Source organism: Ochotona princeps, chromosome 12, assembly GCF_030435755.1.
Source record: "Ochotona princeps isolate mOchPri1 chromosome 12, mOchPri1.hap1, whole genome shotgun sequence".
NCBI classification, from domain to species: domain Eukaryota; kingdom Metazoa; phylum Chordata; class Mammalia; order Lagomorpha; family Ochotonidae; genus Ochotona; species Ochotona princeps.
Genome location: NC_080843.1, coordinates 36,313,226 through 36,328,678, shown reverse-complemented (window position 1 = coordinate 36,328,678; position 15,453 = coordinate 36,313,226). Strand labels below are relative to the sequence as shown.

At 35.1% G+C, this 15,453-nt stretch overlaps 1 protein-coding gene across 2 annotated transcripts in view; it reads left to right on the top strand.

Moving 5' to 3' along the window:
- TDRD3 (tudor domain containing 3) overlaps nucleotides 1–15,453 on the top strand; it is a 131,244-nt gene that overhangs the window by 98,509 nt on the left and 17,282 nt on the right. For both annotated transcript variants that reach the window (XM_058670669.1, XM_004577438.2), the window contains one exon: nucleotides 2,879–3,004. In XM_058670669.1, coding sequence (XP_058526652.1) covers nucleotides 2,879–3,004 — 126 coding nt within the window. The remainder of the gene's footprint in view (nucleotides 1–2,878; nucleotides 3,005–15,453) is intronic.

Genomic DNA, 15,453 nt, shown 5'->3' with positions numbered 1-15,453 from the left:
TGGCTGCTAAACGCCTGGTGCTTAAGATATATCAAATAGCTCAGGCTGTGCCCTTGCCCACAGACCTCCAAATATCTTATTAATAAGATTGCTGTGGCTGGCACAGTGGCTCAGTTGGCTAATCTTCCACCTGCAAGTGCCAGTATCCCATGTGGGTGCTGATCCATGTCCCCCACTGCTCCACTTCCTATCAAGCTCCCTTCTTATGGCCTGGGAAAGCAAAGAAGGATGGCTCAAAACCTTGGTATCCTGCACCCACATGAGTAACCCAGAAGAAGCTCCTGGCCCCTGGCTTTGGATTGGCTCAGCTCCAGCTATTGCAGCTATTTGGAGAGTGAACTAGTGATGTAAGATCTTACCCCCTGCCCCTTCTCCCCCATCTCTCCATTCTAAATCTGCCTTTCCAGTAGGAATAAATAAATCTTAAAAAAAAGAACAATTGCTAATTCAACTTTAATTGTAATTGTAATTGCCTATAAAAGTCAATAATGTTTGAAACCATCTGTCATCTTTACTTAATATTTTAACAGTGGTACTATGAAGTATCTAGAAGACTGCATAACAATTCCTAAAATGTTTGAGATATTAGAGTATTCTTAGATCAATTGAATGGCTTTCTAACGTGACTACTTTGATTTGAATTCGTATATACTTTTGGATTAGTGTGAGAGCCTGGAATCAAAATAGGTAGCAGTATTAAGCTTTGGGAATTATGTAAACACTCTGAAAGAGAGGAAATAATTCATCTTGTGATGCTACCTAACTTACGGGTTAGATTTTAAATGTTTGGCAAGAATAGGATATGTTTCAGTTTTCTAGACAGAGACCAGTGTAGAAATTTAAGAGAAGAAATTGACTACCTTCTTTAAAGATTTATTATTTTCCATGATGTAATTTTTAAGCAAAGGGGAACAACCCATTCTCTCCCCCTCCTCCCTCCCTATATTCTGCTCCTATTATTTGTCCTGAAGTTATTACAATGGCATAATCATTCATTTCACCACTGCAAGATTAATTTTCTGACATATAAATGTGTTTTGGCATGGCAAGTATAGAAAAAGGAAAATGAAGTAATGTAATATAAACATTTAATCAAAAATAGTGAAGCCCTACCTACTGTATCTTGGGAGTAAAGATGTGCCTACCAAGACTTGTTACTCTCTGATGTTTTTTGGAGTAAAGATGTATGGTGCATTTATTCATTATTTTCTAGTATGTTTTGAAGATAATGAGTTAGTACAATCCATTGTTTCAGAAATTCCTCACAGTATCTTATCTCTAGAAAGAAAATTGGGGTAGTTTATCTCTCTTTTTTTTTTTATAATCTTACATAGTTGATTAGGGTACAAAGGGTCAAGGGCTACAGGAAAGTGGGTAAGACCACTGTTTCCACACTAATATCATCATTTTCCCCCTTTATCTGGGGTCAGGGAAGAAACAAAGGGAGAAAGCCCCACCCAGCCTCCCACCCATCCCAGGTCCGCGATATACAGTATGCTCCTAGGTTCCTGCTTAAGCAGGTTTGATAGTTCAACAGTTCTGAATTGCTGCCAGTCTTGCTGTTCCAGTCACAATGAAATCTATTCAGAATCCACTGGTTGACATAGTCTCTTCATGGTTGGGGTTCTGAGATCAGCAGTTCAGTTAGAGAGATCTCTATAGAAACTTCGTCTGAGATGATCCCAAAACTGATTCTTGTGTGAATTTGGCAGTACAGGTCTGGCACAGTCCATCGCCCCAAACAGCTTATGCACATGCTGGTCATTGCAATTGCTGGGTCAGTTCTGTTTCCAGCTCAGTCTTCCACGCGAACCAATGGTTGCTGCAGTCCAGGCTGATCCTGCCCACTTCATACTCGGCCCTCATGCAAACCAGTGGGAGCTGCAGCCTAGTTGGGGAGGCTCCCCATACCCCCACCAGGCCTGCCCCCTACCCTGGTTCCCATGCTTGCCACTATGTACTCTTCCAAACTGGAGTATTCTAACAACCTCCACATTGGTTTCATGACCTTAAACTTTATTATTATTAATTTTTTTATTGACTATGTCACTGCTGTGGTCCTACTGTTTCAGGAATGTTTTTCCCAGTTAAAATAGGACACAGACTCTAGTGTGCATGTGAACTCTATGTCATCTCCTTTATTTTCTTACCTTGTTAAATTTATTGTTGGTTGCACCATAAATCACATCATAATTGGTTTCAAACTCCATTTGGTCTCCTGCACTCATCTTCATGTCTTATAACTTTTCTTATGTCATCTCATTCTTTAACTCACTTTTAACATTCCTTTACTGCAGGAGGCTCATCCTCAGCTTATGAAGTAGCAAATCATGACAATTTCATGATAGTACATTCTACGTTATTTAAAGGGTTTTTTTTTTTTAATATTAGTTATTTACTTGAAAGGCAGAGCTAGAAAGATAAAAAGTTCAGATAAATTTTTTAATTTAAGTATAATTTTTAAATTATGGTTATCAAATAAAGCAATTGCTGTGGTTAATACTCATCAGTTGTTAGATAATATTAGGTAAACTGATCGAAGTTTCTGATCCAAACTCATAAATTGTAGAGTTAAGCCATGTGCTTATCTCTTACTTGATATCCCAAAATTACTCAGTCATCTGTGATGAGCAAAACAATAACCGTTTCTTTTAACACTTATTTTTGTCATGTAATTCTTTTAAATAAATTACTTTATATTAAAAATTTCTGATTAGTAGGCAAGATTTTTCTTACCAGTAATATTCAGAGTCCCCTGAAGTTGCATTATTTTCTAAAAATATTATACATTGCATCAGTGAGAATTTGTATTTCATTGAGTACTGCTTTTGTAGACAACATTGACTGTCATATTTCATAATACTTTTTGCCTCCTCAGTTTTACCGAGCAGAAGTTGAAGCCCTCCATTCTTCTGGTATGACAGCAGTTGTTAAATTCATTGATTATGGAAACTATGAAGAGGTGCTATTAAGTAATATCAAGCCCATTCAAACAGAGGCATGGGTATGTGATCCAAATTCTGTACAAAGGCATACACTGTATTGAAGAAAATGCATAACTCTAAACATTAGTGATAGTCATATGAAACTTGCAAATGGAATTTGCTTAAGCCGGCTACCCTTAACAAGAGTTTAATTAACCTGAGCTAAAATAAAAATGAATGCATTGGAATTTCTTGTATATTGCTTTATTGTATTATGCTTTGCAAATCGGTGCTCTTATTTCTGTGTCTGACAGAAGTTTGTATGTGTAAGATGGATGGGTTTGTTTGATATAGATTTTGTTCTTTCCTAATTTGTTACTTTAAATTTGAATACAACATTTCCATTAGGTGTCAAATTTAAATCTCTGCTGGATGCTTGTATCCTGTTTATTACTTCTTTACATGTAAAATTAAGAAAGATATTTCAAACTGTATGTGAATTTCCACTGCATTTACTTCACACACACATATATGTACAGATTAACTATAAGTCTGTATAGCAGTTATATGATAATTTTTGTTGCCAAATATTTGTCAAGACTTTGTGATAACCTGGTTGAGGTAATTTGGAACTTAATGGCCTCATTTAATACAGAAATTTGTGAGACTTTACATGGATTTTCAATTACAGCTATGTAAAACCAAGAGTACCACATGCAGTAGAATTAAGTTCATAGCTTCCCTTGCTTCTTTCCCAGATTTATGGGCAGCTGCTAACAAGCCTATCAGTGTAAACCAAACTTGGTAGTATTTTCCTACAATATCTGAATATCCGGAAATGTGTGCCATCCAAATGGTAGCTTGCATCCTAGAAGAAAACCTTGTTTTCACGTCACTTGCTTTAGTTTTGATGTTTTTAAACTTTCCTGCAACCGTATCGGTGGCACCCCTGCCCATTCCTTACAAAATAAATAGCAAGAGTCTAAGTGATATTAACCATGTGTTGTGCAATAGACTTTATTTTTGGCCTTTTCATTCTAGAAAGACAATCATTTTTTAGATTGTTTACCATTTTATATTTTAAGTATATTATGGTTCACATGTTTGGGAGATTTTCTGCTTTTATTTTTTTTTTTTCAAAAAGACTGAAATACCATAAATATCTGATTTATACTTCATTTCTTGGAGAAACTTGTTGTAGCCATATTTTTACTTTTCTAACTCTCATATAGTGGCTATTTTTATTATCTTTTCCCATAAACACATTTCACTCCGGTTTTGATGGTGAAAGTAATTATTAAATTTATATCTTAGAAATTGAGTCCTGATTTGTTATCTGTAGCATTCAAAAAGTCAAAAAACAGAATTTATTGTTGACTCAGTAAAGGATTCTTATGTTTTTTTGTCACTAAAGAAAATTGTATTTTTCTTACTTCATTTCTTTTCTCCTTCCATTTGCTCTTTCAGGGTGGCCATAATGATGAACACATTTGTTACTCTCCATTGTAGCTCTTCTAGTCAGAGGAGTCTGCTCCTGACCTGATAATTTTCTGCTGCAGTTAGACATGATTGCTTTTTCCCTGCTTAATAGTCCTCATTACTTTACCTTGGCTTTAGGTCTGTGTAAACTTAACTCAATGATAAATCCATTGGATGTCACAGCCATTTAGGAATTCTGTTCTGAATCACACTACACTTCATATTATTTCTACCGTTTGTGAATAATTTTTTAGTTCATTTTGCTATTTTAAGCCCATTTTCTTTTGAGATCAAAATAAAAATCTTTTTATATAGGATGTTTGAAGTATTTTGCAGCAAGAAATATTTTGCAGAATATATATTTTGCAATAGAATCCCTAGGTGTTTTGGAGATTTTACTGTTTCTATTTCTTAGAGATAATCACATTATTGCTAATGTTCTGTGATTTTGCATAAATAAACCTAAAACACTTTTTGAATCATGCACATTATTTTTGAGGAAAATATTACCGTAAATAATTAATTGAGAGAAATACCTCATTGGAAGACAGCACCTACCAGCTTAGCATTCCTTCTTCATCTCCATTTTTTTTTTTTAAAAAATACATGTGCATGTGTGTATAAAAGGACCCTGAAGAAACAGTCTGTGTGACTGCAGTGTGCAAAATATGCCATCCACACAGACTTCTTTTAGCCATTGAAAAGTTTAATGCTCGGGTCTGTGAGTACTGTTTCTTTTTATAAGTAGGGAATTATAGCACTTTAAACTGATTTTAAAAATGTACTAAATTGTGAAAAGGAAAACACTGTGCCAATAAGGTCAACTCTCCTGGGTAGGTAATACTTAGAGCTTAAAGGGCTGAGAAGTGGCTGAAAGTCTGGAAACAATTACTCATTCATGCTCTGAGTACGGAGATTTTTTTTAAGTTTTTGATAAATGTACTGCAAGTATGCATTACTATTTTTTATTATAAAATGTTATTAACTTTTATTTAGTATTATTACCAATGATCATTAAGTCTTGGAAAATACCTTGCAGTAAAAACAACCAAAAAGCTTGCATATAAACCAAAAAAACTTTTTAGTAATCCGTTGCTTTTATTGTTTCTGAAAGGTATAAGAATAAACGTTAAATAAGAAGCATGACATTTTAAGAGATTCAGTGACCACATTAATTAATAGTCGTTGTATAAAAACTGAAATAAAAGTCAAGTTAATACTTTAAGTGTTAATGTTTTTCTTGTGAGGTTTAGGAATTATTTGCCTAGTTTTTGCCAGTAGTCCAAAATGTATCTGTTCATTTCATCTAGATGCAATGTTTTACTCCCGTAACATACATACATATACATGTCAAAGTATATGGAAGTTCTGATTTTCATGCATTAGTTTATTTCCTCCAAAATGGTCTAAAATTTTTGATATGTCATTATTGATTTCTTTGCTATTCTAGCTAGATTTCATGTGATTCTTTTGGCTGCCATAAGATATTTAGTTCGATGTTGACGTCTTTATTGTAGTGAACTTTAAAATTATTAATTAATGTGAGACTCACAATTTATTATTTATCTAATAAATGCTCTATTTTTGTATTTTCAAATAATATTTTGAACGTTTTGAGGCTTCTCATTTTTTTTTTTTGGTAGGATTTTCTTTTGTTTTGGCAAGGTAAATGAAGCATTATGGAGTCTCAGGTTTTACTTACAAAATTATATATGGAAAAAACCATATTATTTTCTATTTTTTTACCATAGTGTAAGAAAAGCATTAGGAATAAAGAAAACCTGTTGCTTCTGTTCCTCGTATGCCCTTTCCAATGTAGTTTTTTGTTTTGTTTTTAACTCTAGAACTAATGCCAGAAAGCCGGTATAGACATGTCACAGGCAATTTGGAAACCTTGTAAAATGCTTTGGCCTGCTGCTCGGACAAACCTACTTGGGGTTTTTTTGTTTTGTTTTGTTTTTGTATGTGTGCCAATGATGCTAACTTGCTCATCTAGACCTAGGAAGACACCCTCAGGTCTTGATTTTCAAAGTACATGCATAACCTGGAGTCTTGAGATTTTTCATATTCCAAGAGATATCTTGGAACATGCTTTTGTCTGTATTTTAAAAGTTTGTAGTATCTGCTTTTTTGTATCAGGAATTGATCATTGTTCGGCTACTGTTCCATCTCTAGTAGTTATGATTATGTAGATAACGGTTAGTTTAAGAGTTTGTCATATACATTAACTTGGACATTTATTCTAGAAGGTGACTCATGGATTATTACTGATTATTAGATAATCATATCTAGACTGCTTATTGGTTCAACAAGTGTTCATTGCATACCCATGAGTTGCCAGGCACTGTTCTACATGAGGGACACTATAGGTACACAAAATACATTCAAAATATCTATGCCTCTGCACACAGGTTAAAAAAATTATCATTTGTACTGTGAAACAAACATAAATACATATTAATCCTTACCTCTTGAAACTTTAAAACAAGGCAGTATTAGAGAAAATATTATTCACTGAAGTTTTAGTTTAAACAATTTGTATATCTTTATTCTACCCTAGCTTACAAAAATCGTGGAATAAGGTATAGCAGTTAATTTTATTTGTTTAAAAACTTGTTTTAGATAGATTTAAAAAGTAAAATTTGCTTTTGAATGGTCAGGGGTTTTGGGGGGCAGTTATATTGTATGTACTTTTCCATATTAGTATTGAGTTTTGCATAATTTTGGTTTATTCATGACATTCTCAGGAAAACATTAAAATCTTCAAATTCAAATTATATTAATTTTAAAATGCATGTCATTTTGCCACTAACAGAAATATTGAAATGAAATGCAGAATCCAAAAGCTCTAACCTATTTAACTAGAGATGTAGTTGTGATATATAAATCAACAAGTCTTAAAAAGACCTTGTTTAATATTAAAAATTTGTCCATTTTTATTAGAAAGTCAGATTTACAGAGAGAGGGAGAGACAGGGAGAAAGATCTTTCATCCACTGGTTCACTCCCCAAGTGGCCACAGTGGCCAGAACTGAGCTAATTTGTAGCCAGGTGTCAGCTTTGGGCCATCCTTGACAGCTTTCCCAGGAGCCACAAGCAGGGAGCTGGCAGGGAAGTTGGGTAGATGGGATATGAACCAGTGCCCATGTGGGATCCCAGTGCATGCAAGGCAAATGCTTTAGCTACTAGGCTACCATGCCAGGCCCAATCTAGTTTAATTTTAATGGCATAGTAATAAAGTAAGACCATACCTAGTTGTATTTGGTATAAAAAGTCTTACTGTATTTGAAAGAGTACAGTTGTTTTAGAAACCATTAACATCAAAGGATGATTAGAACTGTACTGATGGTAAGATTAACCAATCAGTTTGTAATTTAAAAAATGCAACAGGTTGTTTAATAACAATCCAGAACATTTTTCATTCTTGCTGATAAATTCTTAAATAAGAATATAGTGAATATAATTTACTGTACATCAATTCTGCGCCAAAAGAAAATGTAATTTGGTTAAAGTCAATAAATGCTGACATACGCTTTCTTCCAGTGTGTATATTTTGGGACACTTTCCTTTCAAAGTTTGCTATATGAGCTTTTGCTCTTGGTGCTTTGCAGCATAAGTGCAGAGTAAATCAAAGTGAAACTGTGTGGTCAAATTAGCCTCATTTCAGAAAATAACTTTCAAATTATTGGCTGTGAAACATGTTTCTATTCTGTATCTTTAGGCTTTTTTCTAAATAAAATTTGTATTAAATGTGCTTTATTTCTTCATCTGCTACTGAGCCTCTTGAGAATATTACAGGAGACTGTAGATTATACAGAAACACTTGACTGGAGTTACAAAAGGGGCTGTCCTAGAACGATGATACCTGTCATGAATGTAGTGCATAGGCATAAATATTTCATCTCAGCAGTTATTCAAGTCTAATCCTTGAAACTCAGATTTACTTTATGAGAGCTAGATTTAATGGAATAGTGTGAAAATCTTGGATGTAGTTTTTATTTGGATGCACTAGTCAAACTAATCAATAGAGACATTGTATTTTATAATGAAAGTTGTTACTAAGGAGTGATGTGCCATTTTAAGAATCTGAAAGTATGTTTGAAGTTTGGTATCTCCTAACATACTGTGTTCTAGTAAATGTGCACATAAAAACTTGTTAGACAGTGCTGGGTAATCTGTTCTTGTATGCAGCAATATATTATATAAAGTTTATATATGGCTCTGTGTTCCTTTTTCTGTGTAAGTGAGGTAACTGCCAAAAGAAATAATGTGGCAGAGTACCAGGCATGCTTTCCTTTTAAAATTATTAATTATTCTCTTCAGATTAGTTTCTGATTGAATTAAAAATCATGAGACAACTTAAGCCTTAAATTATCATCAATATTGTGTATGATTATCAATATTGTGTATCAGGTTTTCATAATTGAAATCCCACACTGTTCTTTGTGTTCTGTGTGTGTATAAACAAGTATATGCTACTTAATCTTTTATTACCTCAGTGTCCTCTTTATTAATTGCAAGCTAAAGTATGGACTTCTGAATATGTTGTGTTGGTTAATTAGATAGTAAATTCATAATGTTACATTTATACTGAATATTAATTTTGGTTTTTTTTCTTCAAAGTAGTCTTTAAGAGGTATCATGGATGAGAGCAACAGCTGTGAAGACTTTTGGGTGAATGTAATTTTTCTTTAATACTTTTGATTTATAGACCCAAGGCTTATTCTCTTATAAATTTTGTCTTTTCATTTTCTTCATTTATAGGGACTTTTAAAGGCTGTAATTTCAGACTTCACTGAAGTTTATCATTCTTTTGCAAATCTGTGTAGAAGACTGATAATCTAAATCATTACACAGGAAATAAACATAGTAAAACATATGAGTCTGAAGGACATCTTGCTTTTATTTTGTTTCTGTGTCTCCAGAGGTATAGGCTTTACACTGAGCATGTGTCAGTATATTTTAAAGACTTTTATGAAGCTAAAGAATCATCTTTCTTGAATTAAGAAATAATATAAATTTATTTTGGTTTCTGAGTCTATGATAAATAAGATTTATCCATTTTTAGTGGAAAGATTTACAGAGAGAAGGAGAAACAGGGAGAAAGCTCTTCTATCCACTAGTTCACCCCCAAGTGGCCACAATGGCTGGAGCTGAGCCGATCTGCAGCCAGGAGCCAGGAGGTTCTCCAGGTCACCCACACAAATGCAGGGTCCCAAGGATTTGGGCCATCCTTTACTGCTTTCCAAAGCCACAAGCAGGGAGCTGGCAGAGAAGTGAAGCAGCTGGGATATGAACCAGCATCCATATGGGATCCCAGTACATGCAAGGTGAGGACTTCAGCCACTAGGCTACCATGCCAGGCCCTCTGAGTTAATTTGTGTTTAGAACAGAAAACTAATGTACATTGTACCATGGACTTGCTCCTCACTAGTCCTCTGTAGTCATGGGGGCTGAGAACCGCTTGGTAATATATTTTGATTGAGTATCATCATGGATCATCAGCTACCAGACTTTTTATTATTCTTTACATAAGAACAAATTTCATATGTAGAATTTTATTTACATTCTAGTACTTCTTTCCCTCTCTTTTCCCCACCTTCCTCATCCTTCCTGTCTTTTCCTTTTTAATATTGGTAATTATTATCACAGGCTTAATCCTCTACTAAATAGACAATGAAACAGTAAGAAGTAGGTAGACCATTAACTTCCTTTGCTTCAAACTTCCAGTCAATGATATATTGTGATGTCTGTGAACTACACTTACTATTGATCCTAGCTTCCTGAACTTTATTGAACTTGTATTGTTGATTCTGAAATTGTATACAGTAGATTTCACCACCATGCACCTAGTAGAAGAGTGAAGTTGATCTGGCACCCTGTGAAAAGTTCTGATGCTATTCCCCTTCCAGTTCCATTAAATTTGGGAACTCCTGGCAAGAGTTTCACATATTGGCTTGAAATATTCCCTTGAATAACTCCCTTGAGTAACTTCCTTGTCATTGGCTCAGAGCTCCATTCAGATTTATTTTTATCTTTTAACTATTATTTGAGGTTATCAGAATGTATATAGTGTGGGTTTTTGCATTGCAAATAGAAGCCAACTGTATAAAAATCAGCTTCTCCTCAGGCATATCCCAAGAATCTTCCTTCCACGAATAGATGACAAATATAGATACCTGAAATTTTATCATCCTTTTAAATTTTTCTGTAAAAATAATAATTTTATTTTACATGTAAAATAATCATTTAATTGATCTTTTAATTTTATCTCTAATTCTGAAAATCTATGTGTGTTGACTTTCAGAAATGCCGATTTTGAAGATTCTCATTGTAGCTTATATTGCTTGTTGTAGTTCTCACCTGATAATCTTCATGATATTTCTATGTTCTAGCTGTAAGGTATTATCATTGTGGTTTTTAAAAAAATTTTCATTTGTTACTCTCTAATAATTTAGCCTGAAGCAGAATCTGAATTTGTGTGTGTATGTGTTTTATTTGTATTGATAATGTTTTTGGTAAACTGGCACCAGTAACAACAACAACAACAACAAAAGTGTCAAGTTTATTCCATTGGGTGTTTGGCCATCGTTAAATGGAGAAGTAGTTATTCTTTTGCTGATAGGCTGATGTACTGTCTCTGGAGCCTTTGAAAGATACTGTCTTCTATATTTACTTTTTTTTTTTAGATTTATTATTTTTTTTTAATTTTTTTGCATTATGTGACAGTTTCATAGGCTCTGGGATTCCCCCCCACTCCTCCCCATGTCCCTCCCCCATGGTGGACCCCCCCACCCCAGTCTCGCCACTCCCAGCTCGATGAGGTCGTTGCAGAGTTCACTGGTTGACACGGTCCATCATAGAGTCTTCATTCGCCCATTTTTCGCTGCCAACATATATCTGAGATGGTTGATTGACCCGCTCTGTCCTCTTTTGAGGCTGAAGAGAGATATAAAACAGAGCCATCTGTTGGTCACTGTTCAGATGCTGCTGTGACTGGTGCTGAGCAGGTGAGAACCCAGTCCAGTTTTCCATGTGAGTGGCAGGACCACCACCTGAGACATCACCCACTATTTCCAGGGCCTGCATTAGGAAGAAGCAGGAGTCAGGAGTTAGAGACCAGAATGGAACTACACATTTCAATATGGGATGCAGACATCTTGTCATCTAATGTCCAGATTCCCACACCTGAGTAGTATTTTTTTTAATTATTTAAAAAGATGATACTTAAAGTCTTCCAGGAAATAAACTCTTAACTGCTATTGATCCCATCCTCTTAGTTTGATACCAGTTTTTAAGTTATTTCCTAATTCCCTTGATAATGTGGTCGCATAAATATTCTTACATGAAGAAACATTCACTTTCCAAGTACTTGTAATTATAAACAAAAAGAAAATTTAATGTTGGATAATAGCTTTATCCATTCAGAGGGGTCATAAATAGTTAATACATATGTACTGTAAATAGGAAATATTTTTGAATTTGATGACTAAAGAGTCCTTCCTCAGATATAGGCCTGAACATGAGAATTGAAAATGATATCCTTTGAATTCTTTTTATATCAAAGCTTTCTTGGAATATACATTGGTCTATATAGCCAAAATATTAAAAGAGCATAAAAAAGTAAAAGGCTTATTTCCTTTCCCCACCTTTATAAAGCACCCAATAAATATTAATAAGGCCATTGCCAAAATGAGATGGTACTAACCTGGGAACCATGTATGGTTCTTTTTTTTTTTTTTTTTTAAAGATTTTATTGTTATTGGAAAGCCGGATATACAGAGAGGAGGACAGACAGAGAGGAAGATCTTCCATCCGTTGTTTCACTCCCCAAGTGAGCCGCAACGGCCAGTGCTGTGCCGATCCGAAGCCGGGAACCAGAAACCTCTTCCGGGTCTCCCACGCGGGTGCAGGGTCCCAAAGCCTTGGGCCGTCCTTGACTGCTTTCCCAGGCCACAAGCAGGGAGCTGGATGGGAAGTGGAGCTGCCGGGATTAGAACCGGCGCCCATATGGGATCCCGGGGCTTTCAAGGCGAGGACTTTAGCCGCTAGGCCACGCCGCCGGGCCCCCATGTATGGTTCTTGATTACAGTTTTACTATGCATGTTAAATGACTGGGATAACATGAAGGAAGCCATTATTGACTTTTCAATAATCATGTTAATTTTAATAATCTTTTATTGGCATTGTTGTCATGCCTAAATCTGCTTGTTTTTCCAGATTGTGAGTTTAGGAAATTAGGGCCAACTCTGGTAATGATTAACAAAGATATTGTTTTATAAAGGAGGTTATTGTAAGTCAATCTAGTTATGGTTCTTAGGTGCTGGAATTCCAAACTTCATGGCCATTTAATTTTGTTACAAAGTAAAAGTGTTATATTTTCAGTATTATTTAATTAATGATGTAAGATAAAATATTGAGAATTTTATCTTGAAAAAACAAAGAAGGCTTAAAATAATATAGAGACAGTACAATAGAGCATTTTCCCCCTCATAAAAGGATCAGCCAATAATATAAATTTTACTGTTATCAGGACATCCTAAGTTTGGCCATCAGTACTGAAAAAGTGTTAGACCCAGTCAGATTTTCAAGATATTAAATTGAAGTCTATTTTTAAAATAGGAAAAGGAGAGATACATCAATAGCTTGAGAGTGGTAGGATTTGTTTTACATATATTTTTTTAAGATTTATTTATTTTATTACAAAGTCGGATATACAGAGTGGAGGAGAGACAGAGAGGAAGATCTTCCATCCGATGATTCACTCCCCAAGTGAGCCGCAACAGCCGGTGCTATGCCGATCCGAAGCCGGGAACCTGGAACTTCTTCCATGTCTCCCATGCGGGTGCAGGGTCCCAATGCTTTGGGCCGTCCTCGACTGCTTTCCCAGGCCACAAGCAGGGAGCTGGATGGGAAGTGGAGCTGCTGGGATTAGAACCGGCGCTCATATGGGATCCCCGGGCACCTTCAAGGCGAGGACTTTAGCTGCTAGGCCACGCTGCCGGGCTCCTGTTTTACATATTTTAACCTATGCTAGATCATTGTTTTTTTCTTGTCCCCTTTTATTTCCCTTCTCTTCCTTTCTTCTCCCTTATCCAACTTCCTCTTTTACTTGTTTGGCTTTGTGAATGAATGTTTAACCATTGTGTTCATCTCAAAAGTTTTGAGTGGCTGTTAATTGTATGGCTCGATATTATCCAGCCAGAGAAGACTGCTACTCAATGTCTAGTTTATTAAATAGAGAATGGCTTAAAGTTCAAAAAGCCTTTAAAAAGTTTTGGACATGAATACATTAGTATTCTTGGTTGACACTTTATTTGCCATAATTAGTATAAATACTTACTTCACAGTTAGCTGTACTGATAGTAATTGTCACAACTAGAAAGCCTTTGAAGGAATGAGATGGGTTAGAGCTTATTACAGAAGGATCTAGAAGTGATAGAAAGCTGAAAAATGTTCAACCCATTAGCCCACTTCAAATTGTATCCTTGTAGTCTTACAAAATTAGCAAAGGAAACAAAAATTTTTCTTAAGTAAAATGTGGTAGGCATGTAATGGTTACGATAAAGTTATTAATATACATTGGCTTCAGAAAGTCTATGAAAAATGTGTAAGATGAAAAAAATATGTGTAGATGATGGCATATTTTGTACCAAAATAAACATCTTTTAGTTCCATATTTGATGAACTTTTTGAGGTATCCTCATAATTCCTTTAAGAAAAAAGTATTCAAGGAACTGGAGACTGGAAAATCTTGAAGTTTGCTATGCAAATGTAATCATATAAGACTACATTAAAAACATTTTAGACATAACTTTTAAAAATATTAAGTTTGTGTCTCAAGAAGATGATGCATATATTTTCCTGTTGGTTAAAAAGATTGAAAGTTGGCGCTGAAAAGACTGAATAAATGCATCTCTTCCCATTCTAATGAGTCTCATTGCTTTAATGAAAATAACCACATAGGAATGATGATTAAGACAGATAGAAGTGGTCACAGAGTAGGTTATTAGTGACTTGGGATCTTGGTTTTTAGGCTGTTTCAAAAGTTTATAATGATGTGATTTTAAAAGTTCAACTCAAGCTATTAAAGATTTTTTAAGCAAACAACTTTTAATAGTTTTAGTGACATAAAAGTGTTTTACTCTCTGAAATAAAAAGTGTTAAGCCCTGTGGTTCCAGTTAATTTCACATAAATGACAAACTGAAAATACCTCTGACATCGTTTAATACTTGGTGACATTCTTGGACCCAAGGCTGAGAAACATTTGAGGGTTCTGTGTGCTCCATCCTGAAATGACCTGGTGAAAAGGTGTCACCGAGAGACTCTGTTATCTGCTTTGCTTGGCCTCTGAAAGAAGAGGAGAGGGCAAAGCGTGGCTTGGGCAAATCATTTCCACCTCGCTTTCTGCCCTGCTTCAGCTCCAGGGGAGCTGGAAATGCACGGAGGAATCAGAAGACCTGGGTTCGAGTCCCGGCTCTGCTACTTACTACCTATGTGATTTTAGGTAAGTTATTTAATGTCTTTGGGTCTCAGTTTCAGTATAGGATGTTGGGACAATTGAATAATATGGCTTACGTAAGTGTGCTTTGTAACCTCCTATAGATACACTTAAGTTTTATTATCAAAGTTTGGCCTCCTTCTATATTCTTCTACAGTCTAGTGTCCTGTGTCAGTCATTTTAGAGTAATTCAGAATGGCTTAACTCATTTGACCTCTTTATGTGTCCTCTCTATTTTGGAACTGTTCCCTGCATGCTTCAAAATTAAGTATTCTTAGAGTGTCAACCCAAGCTGATTAAATTAATCTTCAGTGTGATAGAGTGTGTATTAGTATTACCACTTCTTACCCTTCCCACTGTCATCTTTCTTCTTTAATCTTTCCATAATTTTGTGCTTAGAAACATCAAAACATCTCTAAATACTTGGAAATTTAGGTAATACTGGGGAGAAAGATTTTTGTGGTGAGGAATCCTTTAAATCCTGTTTCCCAGCTCACTCTTCCGTTACTTGGTTGAGTGGTGAAACGGAAATATAATTTTGCTTCAAAA